Here is a 22538-nt window from a genome sequence, read left to right on the forward strand (position 1 = left end):
ATGGATTGCAAAAGTTAGGAGTGGTAGCTTCTTTGGAGGAGCACATCGGAGGAAGTTAGCGCAAAAGAGATCTTGAGGGAATTCATGCAAATCATGGAGTTGAAATGACGATTTAATAATAAATATGGAAAGTTTGAAAGGCTTAAAATAAAAGTGAGATTTACTACATTGAGAAGCTAAGTTTCAAAGAGAATTCACAAGTTCCATAATTTTGACTTCATGATAACTATTTAAGTACGCCTACTTCTAAAATTCTCAACCCGAAAAGTAATCGTCTTTATGGAATGTAAAAATACTACAATGTGAGAAGCTTGAGAAGAGTCAAATGCAAATTCCCGGGTGAAAAACTTAAGTCTTCTTAAGTCATGAAAGGATCCAAGGAGGATCGGCAAAGAAGATTGTGATATGTAGATCTTGGAGGAAGTAGCAATATCCAACAGTGGTTGGATAGACTCGTCGATCCTAGATTGCAAAACTTGGGAATGGTTGTCTTTTTGAGGTTGGAGGGAGGGACATAATAGAGCAAGGGACCATTATGCAGGAGAGGTTTTGAGGGAATGTAGACTATGGAGAGGGAATCATGACTTTAATATAGAATATGAAAAGTATCCAAAAGTATTAAAAGCTTAAAATAAAAAAAGTATTACTAGTCTTTGAACCCATCTCAAATAGTGATGAATTTTTCAAACTAGGGGACATAATTCCATTAGGCATGATGTACTGTTAAGGTCTGCGATTTTTGCATCTCCACCACAAGTTGTAGGTAAGAAAAAGTCTGTGTCCACTCACAAAAAGAAGTGAAATGTAGATTCCTAAGAGAAAAGCTAGAAATCTGAACATTGGACCATTGGATATCTATCTATACTATATAATTGTCTCACCCTAGAATTTGATGCTCTCTCTCTACACATGTCACCTTCATAAAGCTCCCAAAAATGCAAATTGCTTGGCAAGTGCGAATGAACACACAATGGCCATGTGGCGATTTAGTTGTGCACATGCACTGGGGGCTAGAGCAGAGAAGGCGACCATGTACGCCTGCCACGTGGTTGCAACCAACAAAATTTGAATTGCCGTGCGCACCTTTAAAGATGAAACCTAAGACCTCTCCTATCACGAACTCCACCTGCCACAAACTCCACCTGTCAGTACAATTAAGTTGTGCCGCAATAGCGGCAACGTGGGGGCCGCATACTAGTGACTCACGTGCCACTTAGCATGGCGAGGGTCCCCTAGAAGTGAAATTTAAAATTAGTGGAAATTTCGTTTACAATTGAACACAGTCGCCACCCTTAACAACATTTTATCTTCCCCTTTTGTGGGTGGTATACAGAGCCTCCGGTGGCAACTGAGCTGAAGGCTGCCTATGGGAGGTAGGGGGCGATGAATTTGTGAGCAAAGCGAACACAACTGGGAGTACAGCTTAGTCCGCAGTCGGGAATTCACAGCTTAGTCCGCAGTCGGAAATTCACAGACCTTCCAGTAAGCAAATTCTCGTGGAGTCGCAAGATTGTCCAACAACACAGTCTGGAGGTACGTGAATACATTTCTCTTCATTCACAACTTTCGTAGAGAATGCAATCTATTGTTGGAGATCCAACCCACATCAGAGAGTCCAGCCTGGAGTCACGGAGGCAAGCATCGATGAACCCAAGAACGATTTAAGTGATCATGGCCTCATCAGAGCATCTAGCTTTGGCAAACATCGATGAGCCCACGCAGGATTTTGCTCGTTGAATCGATCATCTTCGAAGACGCAAGTAGACATTTTAACGATCAATAGAAGACTATCTTATGGACGATTGTTGTTTACCGTGTGGCTTCAATGTGATGCCATTGACTGCTCTCATCATTGGCGTCCAGGGATCGTTTTGAGGCACACTTATAATGGAAATTCCAAGACCCACAACACGCAGTGATGCTCCTGGTAAAAATTCGTCGCCATTTTACGCATCAGACTTGTCTGCGGAGACTGCTGGCATTGTGCCACAAGAACTGGCTGAACAAATTGTTAACGAGGCACTGGCCTGGGCGTCTTTGCATGGAGTTGTTGTTGGTGACAGATCCATTTCGGTATGGACGTGACTTCGTCTTCCTCTCTGAATAGTTTACTTCGCGTTTCTCAACAGCTTTATTCAAGACAGGGCGTATTGGCTCTGCAGGATTGGCAAACTTCGTGTAAGCTTGTTCTAAGTAACTTTCAGATGCATGGGACCTTTGAACCCCCTTTTTAACGATTTTTATGTCTCTACTGCAACACAGGATTCAGGAAAGATTCCTGGAGTGGGTCTTCTTCATGCCCCCATATCTCTTCTGCCATCCCCTTTTTCAGAAGAACATTATAAGCTGGCACTAGAATTGGCTCCCTTATTCAATGAGCTCTATGATCGTGTTAGTGAGAACGGGAAATTTTTGCAAGAGGCGCTGTTCAGGTACGTAGCTTGATTTCTACCGTTTGTACATTCAGTGCGAAGCTTGAAAGATCATGAAGTTAACATTCTTGTGCATCAAATCATGCCAAGTGCGTGCTGGGGAACACGAGGCAGCCTTGTTTCCATAAGTTTTGTCCACCAGGGTGTCCTAAGTTGGGACCCTTAGTGGTGGAGACACTATGAAGGGGAGCTCAAGAAGAAAGCTCAACCAGGAAAAGGAAATCATGCTGAGTTTGAAAAAGACGAGGAGTATTGCATAAAATAAAGAAGCTTAATAAAAATAGATTGAAACTTAAAAAATAAAATTAAATCCAGAGGTAAAATAACGAATACTCACAAGATATGGTATTGGGTTGGCTGTACACAAGCTAATGGCAGGCTCACAAACAGAGGTATGTCCTATGCTAAGTATAAATGTAATGAATGATAACTCGATTTTGCAAGGATGTTTTACAGAAGAGAAAGCTAGAAAAGGAAAATTATGGGAGCTTTTTGATGGCACCTGTTTGAGGTTTTGCTGAGGTATTAGAAGAAAAGTTTGGGATCTTACCATTCCAGCAACTGGTGCTTAGTTCATACCTTGGCTACATGACATTTCTCCTCGATCCTTGAACTTAGCCATCCAGCAGACTGTGGGGCTATGTCAAGGTGGGGAGGTTTATTTAGTCTATGTCAAGTGTGCCGCAAAACCATCAGACACGAACCTACTGCAGGAGTCCTTGTTAAAGAAGTTCCCAGAATTATTTTTGACTTCGAGGCTACTGCCAGTTTGGCCAGAAAATCATGGGATCCAACTTGTCACAGGAGCTTTGTTGCCTAGCAAGCATCTCTAGCAACTTAGCAAGGCCATGGAGGAGTTAGAGAGGTAGTTGGAGATGTTACTTAGAGCTAGCTTCATCAGGCCCAATAATTCCCTATATGAAGCCCCAATTAATAGAACATAAGAAAGCCACTGGGTGCGTGGATTACCGCACATTGAACAAACTTTTTCCTAGGTTTAGGATCAACTACATCTTGGAGTCTATCCATGTAGCACAAATGTTCTCCAAGATAGACTTGAAGAGTGGGTACCACTGGAGTGGGATTCACGAAGCAGATGTTTTCAAATTGTCTTTTCGCATAAAGGGTCAACATGAGTCGTAGCCATGCCCTTTGGTTTCACAAGTGCACTGGCTACTTTTGTTCTAGAATGTCATCAGCAAGTCAGTTTTTGTGTTTTTAAGATATTGAGATCTTTTTGAAGACCCTGCTTTAGCATGCACATAATTTCCGACAGGTTCTCCAGCTCTTGAAGGACAATCAGAAATGCCAAGGAGTCCAGTTTCTTTTGAAAGAAGTGCACCTGCGGGTACATCATCAATCTCTTCGATATTCGGTTAAACTTTGCAAAGATTAAGAGGACATTGTGAGGTGGGAGGTGCCCACCAACGCATAGGGGATACACATCTTGATGGGTATTGGCCAGACCTACAAAAATTCTAAAGATTTTTTATCTTTAGAACAACAAAAATTCTAAATTTGTATGATTGGACTTATTCTAGTCTTACAAAGGTATATTGGCCAGACCTACTGCAAAAGCATATCAAGAACTTGGAAAAAATTGCAGTACTTATGACTAACTTGTTGCAGGGAGGGAAGAGCAAAAAGCGGCACATCCACTTCACTCTAGAAGCACTTACAGCCTTCGATGTATTGAAGTAAGCAGTCACCATAGCCCATGCTTCACGCAGGCTCAGCCATTCAACAACGCCAATGACTATGCCTTTGGAGGAGTACTGGAGCAGCATGGTCACCCCATCACGTTTGAAGGACCCTAGTTGATATTAAACGAAAGCATGTCTTCTCTATATGATAAAGAACTCCTTGCAGTTTATTCATGCCCTTAAAAGTATTCCTTGTTCAGGCAAGGAGTTTACAGTCTTGACTGATCACTACGCCTTAAGAGGATTGGAGATGATGCCTTTCACTCAGTGGTTGGACTGTCAGATTTGATGGAGTTAGACTTTTCAGCAATAGTATCTTCCTGGCCTCCTCCTTTTCTTAAGTTTCAACTTGCTGATTTCTGCTCCCCAATCATTTCAAGAAGCTGTGCCTTCAGTTGCTCTACCTTTATAGTTATAGAATTTGTTTTTGGCTCCCCGATCACAAGGGAGATTTACCCAATTCTTTTGCACATCGTCAAGTAAGTTCTTGTGCAAAATATCAAAGCTATGTGTGAGCCATGGTAACATCGCCTTGCTAGCCCATGTAACACTCCAGATTCGAGGTGGTGCCGATTCTCCAACCACGGGCATTTGGATCTCCTCTTTCGTTTCGTAGAAAGACTTTGCAAACTCAGTTCAGAACCCCTTCCTTTCTTATGTCTCCTTACCTTTGATCTTGTGCTCCACTAGCGTTAAATGGCTAGCAAGGCGCAAGCCTCTTAAAGCCTTCAAAAGCCTCTGTAGTCTTGGTGTCACATGCACCATTGTCTACTATGTTGACATGGATTTCTCGTTGTACTCACGTAGGGAGTTGTTTTAGCATTTTACGGCCCATTCTGGGAGCCCTTCTTCAAAAGGATAGTTAGGAAACTGTACTAGGTAATTGGATATTATTCAGTGAGGCACATTTATTATTTTCGTTTTTATTGAGCATCTTTCTTAAGTCATGCTCATGTATCAGCGTACATGTTGACCCTAAAGTATGGGGAAAAATTTGCTATCTATCCAAATTTAGAGCTGATAGGGACCCTAGAATCCAAAACTCATTTTATAAGTGCATTTAAGTCTGACATTGACTCTTCTAGAATTTGGTCTAATTTCAAGTAATCATCTCAAAATCATTCTATTAGTTGGTGTTCAATCTTAAGAATAAGCCTCGACGATTGGTCTTCACCTTAAAGACAAAACAAAAACCATCTATAGCTACTAATATGTTCTGCTTCATCGGTGCCACATTAACTGCTCATTTGCTTAGGATGAGAGGTGCTATAGGATGTATCCGTTGCTTGCTCTTCGATTTAGGGCTTTCAAGTAATCTATGGTCTTGTTACTTCTTACCGTATCACCATCCTCTCTCTCTCTCTCTCTCCATCCCCCGCCAGCCTCTCCTTGGGAGCTGCCATGTGCCCTCCCTAAAGCAGATGTATTAGAGGGTTTCTTGGTGTCCCATAGACCTTTGCGTCTTCAGTGGACGCTAATAGACTTTCTTTCTTTCTTTCTCCCTCCATTACCCGCCAGCCTCTCCCTCCATCTCTGCCAGTTCCTCCCCCCACCTCCGCCAGCCTCTCCCTCCATCTCTGCCAGCTCCTCCCTCCACCTCCGCCAGGCCCTCCCACCAGCCCTACCAGCCTCTCCCTCCATTGCCGCCAGCCCCTCCCTCCCCACCTGCTCTTCTAGCCCCCGTGGGCTGTCCTATCTCTGTGTGTGGTCTCTAGCCCCTGCGTGGGCTTACAGCAGGCCAACCTGACCCCCGAGTGCTGCCCTCCAGCCTCCGTGCGGAGGTCACCCTGCTGCTTCTGCTGTTCTGCTGCTGCGGCAGGCCATCAGGCCTCCAAGGCTCCAGCGCCAACACCCGCTCCACCTGCGCCACCCCTGCCACCTACCATACCACTGCCTGCCACCTACTGCGCCACTTTCACAAGCTACAAGGGCCCCAAGGCCCCCCGTAACCTGCAAACAGGGCCCCAATGTCCCCCGCGATCTGCAAATAAAGCCTCAAGGCCCCGGGGGTGTTCGCGATTTGTGCCAGGGCTCTATGCCCTCTGTGAGCTCCTTGTGCGATCGAATCCGGGGCTCTTAGCCCCCGTCGGCTCATTGTGAGCTGCTGTAACCTGCACCAGGGCGTTCAGCCCCCCCCTCTCATGAGTTGCTGCTGTGTTCTTGGCAGCTCAAGGGTTGCTATGGGCAGCCCTTAGGTGGTGGGCAGTCCAACCAAGAAGGGGCCTGCAAAAAAAGAGCAGAAAAATCAGTAAAATCAGAAAAAGGGGCCATGGAAAGCTCACCTGATCAGAAAACCGGAGGGGACAAAGACAGTAAATACAGCATAATTTGGACCAAAGGACAGAAAGTAGAGGATGGGAATGCCAAAGCATTTCTATCCACTATCAAAGAGGTATGTAAGCTACAAGATGCTGAAATCGAATGCTTACAAAAGAAATTGGAAGAATACAAGAAGGATGACTTTTCAAACCTACATGCTCAAATGAATGACGACATGAAGGGATGGCAAGAAGAAATGCATGCAAAATGGGCCAAACAAATTGGTGAAATGCAGATGGATATGATGCGAGATATGGATGTGAAAAACAGTCTTCTTACATCCAAGATAGAGAGCCTGGAAGCTCAGGTGATTAGTCTCCAAGGCGAGAATGTAAAACTGAAGGCAAATACACACGGAGATGAAGGGGAGCTTCAGCCATCCCTACACGAGGAGCTGAACATCATTAGGGAACAAATGAAGTACCTCAAGGGGGCAAAGGGAACTTCAGAAGAAGGATGCAAGATCATAGATGAACTGAAATCTGAGAATGAAAAACTCAGAAAAGACTTGGCATTTTTGCAAGACACTATGAAGGGTAAACATGCTGAATTCACCCAAAAGATCAAGAAAGGAGAGGTTGCAATCTTAGAATGGAGAGATGTGGTCAAGAAAGGTACTGCTGTCTCCAAGAAAGAGTTCATTTCAGATGCTCTAGAGGAGGATAAAAGGAGAAACAGTAAAGTCCTAAATGTTTTAGTCCGAGGTCTCAGAGTAGGAGATACTCCTATGGCAAATGCAAATGCTTTGTTCACCAAAATGGGTGTGAACCTGACATGTGAGACATCTTGGAGAGTTGGCAAGCCCGATGCACCCTTAAGGCCACTTGTGATGAAGCTCCAAACAGCCATGGATAGAAAGACCCTCATGAGCACGAGGGTGACCTTGAGAGGAACCCGGATCTACCTGGACGACGATGACCTCACCCTCCTACAGCAGGAACACCGGAGGGAAGGTATGGTACACATCATGGCTGTGAGAGAAGCAGGGAAATGGGCTGCATACAGGGATGGTACATCTGAGAGAGGACTAGATGCAGGTGAGCTCGGGATATTGAGACACTCTGCAAATGCACCACAGGTGAGAGTATGGACGACATCTACTTGAGCTAGGGGCTGTCCATGATTTGATCATTTACAATGGTCTACAGAGATGGCCATCCTTTGGTGGTCTTACTTGTTTCCTGCATGGCGGAGGGACAAGCTCAGTGGACCAGCTATTGGATCCCTTGGCTTTTACCTCACAAATATACGACTTTATTGTGCCCCCTCCCCGACTTGGTGCTGATCACTCGTACTTAGCCTTTTGTATCTCTACCACTATGCCAGTCACAGGGAGGGTCCCCCCACACCCACTCGTGTACAGGTTCACTTTGATCGTGCCCTGGACCCCATCTGTGTGACAAACTTGGCAAAGGGGCTTCCAGCCCTACTACTTGGAGATGATGTAGACCTTGCCCACGCCTCAAACACCCTTGCCAGAGTAGTCATGGACGCAGCCATCAGGTCTTTCCCCACGACTGGATCTGCACATGCCTCACTAGGGAAGATGCCACAGAATCCTTGGTATGATGATGAGTGTAGAGAGATGAGAGCTCACCTCACACGTGAGTGAGCCCTTGGCCACTTGACATCACCTGAGGCACAACAGATCTCACGGCTATTGACACGTCGTAAGCGGCGGGCCTTCCTCACCCACAAAATGGACAAGGTGATCAGTTCATTTCGAGGGGGGGATCCCACCATTGGCTGGGGGCTTCTATCAGAGGGGAATCCACCTATACCCATCACAAATCGAGGTGTTTGGCACACTTATGCATGCTCTCTTATGTCCTGATGCATGCACCACCTGATATGTCCAGTATGTCCAGGTCCACCACTTGCCACTTGTTCATTGCACAGAATGTGCGGGCTGCACTCAGCCGGCTTCATAACCGGAGAGCACAGGAGCATGAGGGGCTACGAATTGAGCATTTCGATCATGGACAGGAGGTTTTGGCTCCGGTCCTAGCATAGATGTTCAACCACGCCATATGTCATGGATTCCCACCCTCATGGAGTACCACCACCATAGTACCGATACACAAGGCAAGTGACCCCATGTATACTGGGAATTATCGCACTCTCATGATTGGCCACACGCTGGCCAAGATCTATGGATCGATATTGGAGAGGGAGATCAGCAGCCATACAGAGGCACATGGGCAGCGTGCTCTAGGGCAGGCAAGTTTTCGGAGACAACACTCCACACTAGACCACATCTTCACCTTGAGGACTATCATTGAGGAGGCGAGGTCGAGACGCCAAAAAGTCTACGCTTGTTTTGTAGACTTTCGACACTGTCCCGCGATCCCACATGATTAGGAAACTATAGGATATGGAGAGTCGAGAGGTTCTGATCTGGGGAGTGGTGAGCCTATACGAGGCCGTTAGAGGGAGAGTTCGTGTCCCAGGAGGCCTATTAGACTAGGTTGAGAGCACGATTAGAGTAAAGCAGGGATGCTCTCTCTCACCGACTCTCTTCGGGCTCTACATTGATGGCTTCCAAGCACACTTCCAAGATCCACCGACGAAGTGTTGGCTTTTTGACACTGTAGTGAGGACGACTGCCATGTATGCGGTACCTTTTTGGGGGTGTGATCTTTCAGTAGGTCCCCCATCAAATAGTACAGGCAGAGTTTGTCATGTCTCCAGGTTGATGCCTTTTTTTAGATAGTGACTTTCCTCCACAGAGTTTGGGACCTACCTTGCGAGAGACTTCCGAGGCTGGCACTAGAGTCCTCCATATGACTAGCAGAGAGTGGGGTAGGTACAGTATGGTTTGCATGCATCATCGCATGGTTTGCTAGTAACGGCATTTAGATGGATCGGCTTCCCCCATTTCAGTATAGCATGGATGCACCGTTTGAGTTGATCACACAAGATGAGATTAACCGCATCATATGGTTAGATCTCCTCCAGCTCCACACATCTCACACTTGGGGGGGGGGACCAGGAGTTCCCCACCAAGACCTAGCTCTACTATGACCAGTTTCTGAGAGTATCGGAGGATGGGCTCATCATTAGACCCCAGTATCTCGAGGACAGAGGAGTCTCTTTACATCTCATTAGAGAGCCACCATGAATCCTGGATACGTGGAGCCTGTTCATGCACTTGGGACTCTAGAAACACTTGATATTCTCATGCCACCCTCATGCTATTTTGCTACCTTTTTGCTATTTTGTACTAGTATAGCATTTTAGTACTCAGCAAGGGCCTTAGCGAGCCCTTTTGCCTTGGCCCACAGTGGTCTGTAGGAGTTACTTGATTTTGTACTTTGTCCCATAGGCCCGCGAGGCCTCCCGCGGACGCTAATATATCTTTCTTTCTTTCCTCTCTCTCTCTCTCTTCCCCCCCCCCCCCCCCTCCCCCCTTACTCGACTCTCTTGTCATAGGATTTAATGGCAATTATTTTGGGGGCAGATCTATCTGAGACATATTGGTCCCCTGTCAAGAGACTATAAGGTCACTTCTTGCACGGATGATCCATAGCAAGCGGTCGGTCCCATATCATATCCTATTAGTAGAGTCTGGGGCTATCCCTCTACAACTTGATGCATCGTTCTATGTGGTGACATACCTTCATAGAGTTAGGGACTTCAGCACTACTACATCTGGATGGTGCAGGCTATTGTGGCTCCTCCATGGTACTAGAGGTAGAGGGGGATCAGAGGAGTTATGCTTGGACACACAAATTGTTTTGTAGGCCTAGCACTCCATATGGACAGGCTGCTAGTGTTTTAGTATAGCCTTGAGGCCTAATTTATTCCACTCACCCATTATGAGGAGAACTGGGTGATGAGAGAGGGCCTGCTACAGTTGCACATGTAAAGGACTAGGCTAGCATCCCATGAGCTTTTGGTAAAACTCAGCTTCTACAGAGATCATTGTCTGCATATCTCAGAAGAGGGTTTTATTGAACATGACCGGATTTGGACCACTCAAATATTTCTTGGCCCATCTTGATCAGTGATGCTTGGCGACTTTCCTTGTCGATGGCCAATGACATAGAGACCGACTCCTTCAATGCAAAGGCCAGAGTCGACACCAAGGTGGGCCCGGCAGTCTGCCAGTGCCAAGGCCCTGTTCTTCCCCAGTTGGGGTCTTTTCCAGGCCTTGACCTGGCCCAAGAGCTGCTCCAGTCAGTGACCTATCAGAAGTAGGCATTCTGCCTCTGATCTGGACCTGTGGATCCTTTGGTACAGCTCTGTACATACAGCTCCAACCTTCCGGATACTCTTGCATGGTGGCCCTGTTGGAGACCAGCCTGGGCTGTAGATGACCTGTTCTAGGTTCCGTACTATGCTTTGAAAGCACCCGTACATATCCGTACTGCTGCTGACATCAACCTCCACGCTAGATCTTCTGCGTAGTTCTGCTCCAATGAATCCCTGACTGACACATGGCAGTTCCGACAGTTCCAGGTCTCTAGAAGAGCTCCCAACTGCCAAGTATGCGTCTAGATGTGCTGCCCATGTGGCAGCCCCATCTTCTTTCTTTTCAGTTTGTATGCAGCACTTGACAGCCAATGTGTTGCAGCAGCCTGGAAGGTGACCATCTATTTTTCAACACCCCCTTTCTCGGACACATTTTGGGCCAATCCCAACCCGTCGATGAAGATAGTTCATCAGCTCCCATGGTGGAGGCCTTTGGAACACCTCTAAGTCGTGTCTTCTTTCGGTCTCTCGACCAGTGGCTCCTGATTTTCTAGGTCCAGCTCTCCATCAAAGAACCACCCTAGTAGACCTCCAATCCAAATGGAATTCCATAATATGTAGACCATGAGCTCCCAATGAGTCCTCAACAAGTGTCTCTCTGGCTTCAGCACACTCTGACTTCTTGTAAGTGTCCCTGTCTCTACTGCAAAGCTTTCAACAAGTCCACCATCTTTCCCTTCTGAAGCTGTACTTGTAAGCCTCGGAGAAGCACCAAGCCTTCCTCCTCTGACTTTCAGGAAGGCATACACCCTCCAATCTCTCATCACCTAAGAAATGCAAAGCACAGAATCTGCCCACAAAGGTTATACAGGTTCAAAATGACTATACAATGAATGTACATATAGATCATGCACTTGCTTATTTGGTTGCTTTGGATGCAAACCATGCACCTCATTGAGGCACACCCAGCCACACTGGCTGACACGACCCCAACACTCCTAAAACCAGTGACCTGCAAGCAAACACAAGAACACACCAAACGTGAGGAATCTGTGTGAGAGAATGGTGAGTGAGAGAGAGCAAGAAAGAGTGAGAGCTGGAAGCTGAAAGCTGAGTTGCAATAGAAGAGTGTGTAGAGTACAACACAATGAGTGAGAGAGAAGGTTTTGTCCTAGTGACAAAACCTTAGTAGTCACTAACCATAGTTAGTGAACTAACTGCGGTTAGGGGGAAAAACCTCTTAAAGAGGGAAAAGTGCCCCTAACTAGCTTATTATATTACATTGGTCACTGCTGAATTATATCTATAATTCTAACACCCCCCTGCAGTGCCAATGTCATGTACAAGGCTGATCAATCACCAAATGGATATAAGTTCAGGGCACTGTGAAATGCCTCAAACTTTTCACGTGGTAGTGCTTTGGTGAAAATATCTGCAACGTTGTCATGTGTGGACACAAAGATCATACTGATCTCTCCTGCATGCAACTTCTCTCTGACGTAGTGATAGTGAACCTCAATGTGCTTCGTGCGAGCATGAAACACTGGATTCTTTGCCACTGCAATGGCATTCTGACTTATCAGTGAGAATTGGAGAAGGACCCTCCAAAGACAGATACACTGCCTGCCAATGCATAGTTTTTGGGCTGTGCATGTACCTGCTCACCTGAGATACTGCAAACTGAATGTCAGGTCTAGTGTTGCAGAGATATATGAGGCATCCAACAGCCTGACTGTAAAGTGTGGCTTCAACTAATTCTCCTGCATCATGCATTGTGAGTTTCAGCCCCGGCTCCATGGGAGTGGCTATGGGCTTACACTCATGCATGTTAAATCTGTCCAAGAGTTTCTGAACATACTTGGACTGAGACATAACAGTGCCACGTCTCTCATGAGAGAACTGGATTCCCAAATAAAAGTGAAGCAGCCCCAAATCTGACATGTCAAAGTTGTTCTGCAAATCAGCTTTGAAATCTGCAATTTTGTTTTCATTGGACTCTGTGAGCAGTAAATCATCGACATAAAGAAGGATGACTAAAATTTCCCCCCCATCCATCTTGATGTAGAGGGTGCTCTCAGTAGGACTATTGTGCAGCCCCTTGCTGGTCAAAAAGGCATGGATCTTGGCATACCATGCACGAGGGGCCTGTTTCAGCCCATATAAAGCTTTGTTGAGCTTGCATACTTTAAAGTGCATTTGCTGTAATTTCAAAGCCCGGAGGTTGTTTGACATACACCTCTTCTAGCAAGTCCCCATTTAAGAAGGCTGTTTTGATGTCCAACTGATGAACATTCCACTCAAAATGTGCAGCCAGGATGTAGGAGCGAATGTTTCCTCATAATCTATGTCCTTTTTCTGAGCATAGCCTTTAGCAACCATGGCATGTTTACCCTGTGGCAAGTCTACAACATCCCAAGTCTGATTTTTTGCAATGGATTGCAACTAATCGTGCATGGCATTCATCCAATGCACATTATCCTTTGCCTCTTTGAATGTGGCAGGTTCCTCCTCATCAAGAAGAGTACCTGCATATGCGGATTCCACTGAATTAGATTTAGATGCTCGTTGAGGAGAGACTAAAATGAAAATGTTTAGACTTCACAAGCAGTTGTAGTTTGAATGAAGAGATTTTGGACTACCTTTTGATTAGCCTTCTTCTTTAGTGCTAGCCTTCATCATGGCTGAGTCTGCCCTTCACCTCCGAAGTGCCGACAAAAACTCAGTACGAAGACTTTGTATAAATGGATGCTCAAGTAGTGTGGGTGTGTGGATTTGTATGTGTGAGAGCATATTTTTATACTATGGTCTACACCCACTGTTGGGTGCTGATGACGTCAGTGGGGATGTCATAGTAGCTAGTCCCTGTGTTTTTCTTTTCTTTTGCAAGCCTTTTCCTGCATTCTGCTATGTGATGACCTGGCTTTTTGCAGTAGTGACAAAAACCCTTCTTCTTGGGCTTACTTGCATCATTTTTAGCCTTTTGGGAAGGCTGTCCTGACCCACTGGAAGGCTGATTTACTGATGTTTTTGCCTGTCCCTTTGTTTTTGATTTAAACTTTGAGAGCATGGCTTGTTCACCTGCACGTGAAGCCAATTTTTTCCTGGTCTGTTCTTCCTGAAGAAAAAGTCCTATCAACTCATGAAAAGTGAGAGGATTTGCACCCCCCCTCAATGATAAGTTCAGTGAGGTATGAAAGCTGAGATAAGACTCAGGAAGAGAATTCAGAGTGGTTCTAATCATCTCTGAATTATTCCATTCAGAGTGGTTGTAATCATCTTTGAATCAAGAATAATGTCATCTATATTTAACAATTGCTCTCTGAGATCCTGAAGCTTTGTGAGGTGGACTGACATGGAGTCACCCTCTTCCATATGTGTATTACTCAACTCTCTTTTCAAGAAAGATACTCTTGCATCATTCCGAGCTGCATACATGCTTTCCAAAATATCCCACGCTGCCTTGGAGGTCTTACACGACCGGATATGTGGAATGATAAATCTTTTCACTGAAAGAGAGATGCATGACAAAGCTAAGGCATCCCGTGAATCCCATCTCTTCTGCTCTGGAGTAGTGACTGTAGCTGCACCAACAACTTGTCCTGCAGCTGCACCATGTGCACGACCTCTTCCACCTCCTTGCTGGGGAGGGGTAGCAGGTGCAAATCTGCTGGTCGGATCTCATCCCCATTGACATAATCCCATAAATTGCGAGAAATCAGAATATTGTGTACCATGAAACTCCAGAGGGAGTAGTTGGCACCATCCAACTTGTCTTCTTGTGAAAGACCACCGAACTGGAAGTCATTCTGATTTTTATGGGCCATATCTGAGAAAGAGATTGAAGCAGATACAAAACTGAATTGCCTTACTGGGAATGAAATGCACAACTCCCAAAAAAACACAGCCAAGCACGGGCTGTAAATGCAACTTAGATTTCTGTACTTGCACTGTCAGAAATCTGTCCAAGCATCAAAAACTCTCTAGAATCTGCCAAAAGTGCTGCAAAACACTCCAAGAAAGGCAGTATGAACTGAAAACTCTAGAAATTGCTCTCCCAACACAAAAGCCCCAAAATAGGCGTGAAATTGCAACCGGAAAGGGGCAAACTGATCAAAAGCCCCAAATGTTGCAAGAATTGCGCTCCGTCTGCAAAAGCCCCAAATTTCACTGCAAGATTGCAGTGTAATTACAAAATCCCCAAATTTCTTTAAGAAATTGTACTGCAGAACTGAAAGCCCCAAATTTTGAGCTCGAAATTGCAATCAGAAAGGGGCAGAAGTACTGAAAGCCCCAAATTTTGCAATTTCAGCAGAAAGCCCCAAATTTCAGACCAAATCTGCAATTTTTGCTCCAAGTGTAGCTCCGAAATTTCTTCCAAAAGACTGAGCCAAACAATGGCTATTTGCAAACAATGCCTGCCAAAAAACTAACTGCTCGAGTACCTGCAGAAATAAAACTCTGCACAGAAGGCCTGCAATAGAAGTGTACGGACAGTGAGCTGACAGTACGGAACTGTCAGTGTACGGTCTTGTACGAGATTCGTACGTTGTACGGATGACCGTACGAATGTACGGAGTACGAACGACTGGAGCTGTATGGAGTATGGGCGACGGCGCCACATGTGCAAATCTGTACAGCGATGAGCTGTACAGTTGGTACGTCTGGTACGGGACTGTACGACTGGTACGATTGGTACGGTACAATCGCGATGTACGGCGAGCAGGTCTGGTACGCGTTGTATGGATGAGCAGGTACAGTACGGTACGACAGATAGGTACGATGGGTACGGTCAGATTTCGAGTCTGCAGGTACGATACGTGATGCAGCTGGAGTGGTGCGTCGGAGCAGTACGGCAAGTACGGATGTGCAAAAACCACGTGCATGTTCTGTACAGTCGTACGGACTGTACGGACGAGGTGTAGCGGGTCGTAGCTGGAGCTCAACAGAGAATGCGTAGGGAGCTGGATCTAATGCTCTGATACCAAATGTGAGAGAATGGTGAGTGAGAGAGCAAGAAAGGTGAGAGCTGGAAGCTGAGTTGCAATAGAAGAGTGTGTAGAGTACAACACAATGAGTGAGAGATAAGGTTTTGTCCTAGTGACAAAACCTTAGTAGTCACTAACCATAGTTAGTGAACTAACTGCGGTTAGGGGGAAAAACCTCTTAAAGAGGGAAAAGTGCCCCTAACTAGCTTATTATATTACATTGGTCACTGCTGAATTATATCTATAATTCTAACAATCTGAGCAGGCTGCTCACCACCTAACCATGACACCTACGGGATACGATCCCGATTCAGGAGCTGTCCCCTCCGAGCCACGAGCTGAGCTACTGGCATGAACTCCCAACCAGATCTTGACCAGCCTGATGTCCCATACCACTAGGTGGCACGTAGAGGCGTTGGATTTGCTGCTCTGTTGGGCCTTGGGCTATGCTAAGATGCAGGCGTGTGTCCGTGACTCAATCTAGGATCAGACCTAGCACAAGGAAACGAGACTTGCTCCCTTTGGCTCTCTGAAATCTGAACCTATGGGCCCCTTATATAGTCTCGGGCCCAATGTGCGAAAAATAGCGGAGACCTCTATTTGGTTCATACCGTTGCCACTCAACCCGAGAATCAAGCTTGCCTAGCCCTAAGCCTTCCCTGGCTACTTGAGCTAGTCTTGTGTACCCCAGTACACGTCAGATACTAATCCGTGCACATGACATACTCCTCCTCTAAGAACTCACTCTTGAGTTCGCTAGAAAACCCGAGAATGTCCTCTAGACGCTGAGTAATGTCTCCCATGTTGCATTCTCCTCAACACGATCCTTCCACTTGATCTTGTATTCCGTGATACTTCTATTACGAATCTGTCTCCAAACCTTGAGAGCATACACAACTGCATACAATTCTTTTTCTAGTGTGGGCCAACGATATTGGGTGTCGTCTAGCTTTTTACTTTCAAAAGCTATAGGTGTGCCCTCTTGGAATAAAGCTGCCCCAATCGCAAAATCACTCGCATTGGCCTTTAAAACATAAGGCCGGGTAGGATCGGGCAATGCAAGAACAGGGGCTTCCTTGATAGTTTGCTTCAAGGTTTCAAAAGCTTGTTCAATGCATCATTCCAAGGGATCGGCTAGGTAGACCTGCGTCCACGACCTTTCAATATGTTGGTCAAGGGTGCTGTGATGTGCGAATAATCATGCACAGACTTCCATAGAAAGACCGTAAATCCTAGGAAAGAACGAAGTTGTTTCATTGTCCGAGGGATGTGCCATTCCAAAACCTTTTGGATATGATCTAGATCAATGCTGATACCCTCGGAAGAAATCTTGTGTCCTAAGTAAATGATCTCCTTCATAAAGAAGTCACATTGACTAATCTTGGCATAGAGCTTATGCTGTTTTAAAATAACTAAGGCAATCTGGAGGTGTCCAATGTGATTCTTGAGCGATCGGCTATATACCAAGATGTCATCTAAGAACACGACAACGAATTTGCCCAAATAATCTTTGAACATATCGTTCATCATTTGCTGGAAGGTAGCAGTAGCATTGGTCAAACCAAAAGACAATATGAGAAACTCGTAGAGGCCATACCTTTCGGAAAGCGGTTCTATTTATGTGTTTAGTATAGATACGTATTTGGTGGTAACCCGTACGCAAATCAATCTTAGTGAAGTACTTCGCTCCGGCCAATCGGTTTATCAAATCATCTAAACGAGGAAGAGGGTATTTATTCTTAATTGTCACTTTATTCAATCGTTTATAATCTACACACATTCTCCACGAACCATCTTTCTTCTTTCTTAAGAGGCGAGGTGCACTCCAAGAGAAAATGTAACCCATATTTAGATAGTCTTGTAGCTGTGAAGCTAACTCGTCCTCCTCGAGTTGGCTCATCCTATAAGGTGGAATACTAATAGGTTGAGCCCCAGGTACTAAATCTATGCGATGATCTGCGGCCCATTCTGGAGGTAAACCTTCCGGCAGTTGTGCAGGGAATACATCTATAAAATCATCTAACAATGTTCTCAATCCTCGTGTTCAAACACGCTTAAATCATTTTTGTTATTAACAAAGACAACAAATGAAGAAAGCAGAATAAAGACACACTGATACAGATCATAATGAGAAGTGGTTATTATATTTTGAAGTTGCATCGCAGATACAATAGGTCCCTGAGACGAGGGAATATCATCACACTGAATACAAAATTGTCCTTGTCCAAAAAAGAGAGTTATGATCTTTCCATCCAATCCGAATATCATGGGTTTTAAACCACTCTATTTTGATTAACAAGTCCGCATGTTCTAAGTGCATGACATAGCACGTAAGAGCAACTGTATAGTCTTGAATGCGGATAAAAAGTTCGTCGACCTTATGATCCCAAAAGTGGTTCCCAGCTGGAAGCTGCACCTCGTAAGTGTGATCGCTAGGTGTCGTGGACAGCCCCATCCTCTGCACAAGTTTGTAGTTCACAAAATTGTGAGAGTTGCCCGGGTCAAAGAGAATGTGAACTCTTTGGTCCCTTACTTCTCCATAAGCTTGAAAAAGGTCATGGGGGCCAAATAACGAATTATTAAAAGTGCAATTACAAGAAAGTGGGCAGGTAATGACATTTACAGAAATACCTGTCATCGATGCTTGGTTTGCTCCCTTGGCTTTGGTTCCTTAGCCTGCATGGAGCTTTGGTCCTGGTGCTTGCATCTGGTTCTCGCGCTTAGGACAATCAGTCGGAATGCGACCCCGCTCCTCGCAACAAATAAAACGTCCTTCTTTCTTTAGCTTAAGGGTGCGTAGGAAACGGGCTCGACCATTCTTCGTCTGAGTTGAATTCTTCTTGGAGGCGCGTCAATTGACTTCGACTCCCCTGTACCAGTTGTTGACTGAAAGAACTTCCTCTTATTCTTCCTACTCGTGTTGGCACGAGTGGTTCCCTTTGCGCTGGGCATAGTATCATCATAGATGTGCGCATCATAGCTCTAGTCTGCAAATCATGAAACTTCTGAAGATAAACTTCAAAAGTCAAATTCAGTTTGGACATATCGAGGGCCTTGATCTTGCCTACGATATCATAATCCTCCTCCTCCTTCAGGAATTCTTTCTTGACGACCTCTTCAAATTCGATCCATGTGGAGGGCTTCGGTCGGAGTTTCTTCCACCAAAGTAAGGCCTTCCCTAATAAATACCCTGCTGCGAGTTGCATCTTCTTCTCATTAGGATAAGAGTGTAACTGGAACACTGAAGCAAAAGCATCAGCATGTGTGAGCGCTTGAACGGTGCTGGTCAAAAGCGTGATAGAAGCCTGAATCCCTTAGAGTTGCTGCGTCAACCCCGTTTGATTCGAATTAACCAGCTCAAACTTCGCGTCGAGAGCTGTGGTGAATTCACTGAAGGCATTCTTTGTAATCAAATCATCGTAGAGACCTTGGTCGTCCCCTCCGTGGTAATCCATATCATGATCACCTTTGTGAGCTTGGGTTGTACTAAATCAGCCATGAAGAAATCGGAGCAAAGGAAGCGCTGAAGTCGAAGTTGTTAGATATGCTTAATGCCCCACCCTCCTGGTAACCACCAGTGGTCCAAGGTGCTCAAGTTGTAAGGCCCCCATATGAAGAGAAGCCATGTGTGAGCTTGGGACACTGGATGGATCCTGACTTGCATGTCAGATGAGGTCTATCAATGAGACTGGTGATGGTAGAAAGGTGATTGTGTGGGAGCCCCTTATTCTTGGTGGGGCCTGGGGGCCAGCTGGCCCCCAGCTGGTGGGTCCCAGGGGGGCTAGCGGCCCCCCTGGTGGGGGTTCAGGGGCAAGAGCCCCCGAGGCGACAGTATAGGGAATATTCCTTGAATATTCCATGGACGACTAGTCGGTTCCACCGACTAGGTTGACTAGTTGGTTCCACCAACTAGGTTGACGGTATAGGGAATATTCCTTGAATATCCATGGACGACTAGTCGGTTCCACTGACTAGGTCGACTAGTCGGCTTCATCGACTAGGTTGATGGGTCGGTTCCACCAACTACGTTGATCTGACTACCGCCCTCATAGCTATAAAGAGGCGACCTCCCCAGTCCATTGTACCAGATCAAATCTTTTAGCAGAGATCTTCCAGCTAGTAGCTCTTCACCTAGTATCTGTCTAGATCGCCATCTAAGCTCCACTGTGGGAGCGCACGGGTGGACGGAGCCATCATTTGTACTACATCAGTATTGAAGGAAAATTTTGTTCATCTCTAGTTTACTGTGTACTCTCTATTCTTTGTTCAGTTTCTGTTAAGTGAATGACATACCGCCACGGAATTGCGCCAAGAGGAGAACCGGTGAGGCTAGGGGGTGATGAATTGGTGAACTGTAGACAAAAAGGGGTAGCTGATCCGAACTGATGAACTGCAGTGGACCAGCCCTGGCTGATGGGATCTGATAGAGATGGCAGTTGAGAAGGTGGTTTCACGCGCGATACTTCGGGTTGGTGAGTGAAAGCAATCCGCCAGGAGATAGGCGCGATAAGCCCTGGCTTTTAGAAAGCCTTGGCCTCCAAAAAAGCACATCCCTAAACTAGATAGGGCTGATGCTTTTTTTAGCTTTCCAAGCCCCGAATACAGCACAGCCCAGTCCCGAGCAGGCTGGCGTCTATTGCGCGCATCTTCCTGCCCTCTTCCCTCAGCACCAACTCCACTATGCTCATCTAGAAGGATGCACGTCGCCTTCCGAATCCCGCCATAGCCTATCGCTTCCCTCTGCTAGCCCTTTCCTACACCAATCATCTCGCCATCCTCTCACCCTGCGATCCCCTCCAATCCAATTTCCTCCCAGAAGATCTTTCTCTCCTTGAACTTTCAGCAACTCTTCCAACCTACCTTGCTTCACATCGAATTCATCAAGGCTCTCTCTCATCTCTCTTCTATCCCAATCCAGTCAACCAACAATCCTAACCGACGAAACAACAATCACTTGCAGGGTATACCAAAAATTTTGAATTTGAATCGTACCTGGAGGAAATCACATCCAGTCTCTCTCGCAATAGAGATTCATACCTCAAGAGTTGGCTCTGATACCAACTGACACGACCCCAGCACTCCTGAAACCTCTGACCTGCAAGTAAACACAAGAACACACCAAACCGAGGAATCTGAGCAGGCTGCTCACCACCGAACCATGTCACCTACGGGATACGATCCTGAATCAGGAGATGTCCCCTTCGAGTCACGAGCTGAGCTACTAGCACGGATTGCCAACCAGTTCCTGACGAGCTTGGTGCCCCATACCACCAGGTGGCACCTAAAGGTCTTGGATCTGTTGCTAGCCTTGGGCTACACTAAGATGTAGGCGAGCGTCCGTGACTCAATCTAGGATCAGACCTAGCTCCAGGGAACGAGACTTGCTCCCTTCGGCTCTCTGAAAACTGAACCTTATATAGACTCGGGCCCAATGCGCCAAAAATAGCAGAGACCTCTATCTGGTTCGTCCTGTTGCCACTCAACCCGAGAATCAAACCTGCCTAGTGCTAAGCCTCCCTAGGCTACCTAAGCTAGTCTTGTGTACCCATTACACGTCAGATACTAATCCATGCACATGACACTAGGTGACTCTGTAATGCCCTCTTTAATCTTACAACTCTCATCTAACCTTGAATCCAATGATCCCTCTGAAGAATCCTCCCTCATGTTAGTGCTACTAGCCAAGCACCTGGAGAAATCCAAGCACTCAATGCTGTCCTTCACCTTGACAAAGGCATGTGTGACCCCTTTGTTCGACCACATCTCAATGTCATACTTCCTTATTGTTATTCCAGGGTCTACAAACTTTACCTCGGTAACATCTCTTGGTGACATCTCCACAAGTAAATGTGCAGCAAGTAAATGGACAAGGCACAGGAAGATGTAGAACTTACAAAACTTATATTTCTGTCACAATGGACACAATACAAAACCAATGTCTAGTTGTCACCTTCTACTAGCAGACTGCTATCTAGATGTGAACCCGTACATAAACCACAGTTCACCTACATGCATGGCACTCCCAAAACACTTGACTTGTGTGCTCCTTATGAGCTTAGATGGGCCTCGGCATCGTGCCCCACAAACACACTTTCAGGCTGATCCTCCCAGACAGCCACAAGTAAAGGAGTGTTTGGCCTGGATGTTTGACCTCCTTGCTGCTTTGGAATGCAGCCAATGATGAGGCCCAAGGTCCCCCTTTGATCCGTCCTCCTTGCTGCCCTGATAGTCAGCCTAGGATGAAGACACCTTCTGAGCTTTGTCTACAGCACCAGCCTCTCCTTGCAGCTCCTGGTCCTCCTGGATGATGGCCCAAGTCTGGCTGATTTGCTGCTCCAATCTACTCCTCAAGTGCTGCTCCGGTGGATGTTAGAATGAGCCCCTGGGGCTCCCTTTTAGAGGGCCAATGGCACCCTACCAGACAGGCCGACCCACCAGGCTGTGTGGCTGACCTGCTTTACTGTAGTTTTATGCCCACATGCAGCTAGTCTGCTGCCCAATTAATCCCACGCGGCCACGCGGCAGTCTGCCAGTGGCCCAGGCCCTGTTCTACCCCAGTCGGGGTCTTTTTCAGGCCCCTGGACCAAGAGCTGCTCCAGTCAGTCACCTATCAACCTGGGCATTCCGCCTCTGATCTGGATCTGTTCCTGCCCTGGACCCTCTGGTACAGCTCCGTACAGACAGCTCCAGCCATCTGTACCTGCCCATACTTATGTTCCTGCATGCTGGCCCTGTTCGAGACCAGCCTGGGCTGTAGATGACCTATTCCAGGCTCCGTAAAATGCTCTAAAAGCACCCATACAGATCCGTACTTCTGTGCCTGCCATCTGTACTGACGTCAGCCTCTACACAAGATCTCTTGTGCAGTTCTGCTCCAACCAGTCCCTGACTGACACGTGGCAATT

At 46.3% G+C, this 22538-nt stretch overlaps 1 protein-coding gene across 1 annotated transcript in view; it reads left to right on the top strand.

Moving 5' to 3' along the window:
• The first annotated feature begins 1282 nt into the window (after window positions 1-1282).
• GSH2 (glutathione synthetase 2) overlaps window positions 1283-22538 on the top strand; it is a 79063-nt gene continuing 57807 nt past the window's right edge. Inside the window, exons 1-3 of the mRNA XM_087381232.1 lie at window positions 1283-1533; window positions 1864-2073; window positions 2263-2432. Coding sequence (XP_087237358.1) covers window positions 1888-2073; window positions 2263-2432 — 356 coding nt within the window. The 5' untranslated portion in view covers window positions 1283-1533; window positions 1864-1887. The remainder of the gene's footprint in view (window positions 1534-1863; window positions 2074-2262; window positions 2433-22538) is intronic.

Source organism: Dipteris shenzhenensis, chromosome 11 (genome assembly GCF_047967505.1).
Source record: "Dipteris shenzhenensis isolate YYH24624 ecotype China chromosome 11, Dip_SZ_1.0, whole genome shotgun sequence".
Classification (NCBI taxonomy): domain Eukaryota; kingdom Viridiplantae; phylum Streptophyta; class Polypodiopsida; order Gleicheniales; family Dipteridaceae; genus Dipteris; species Dipteris shenzhenensis.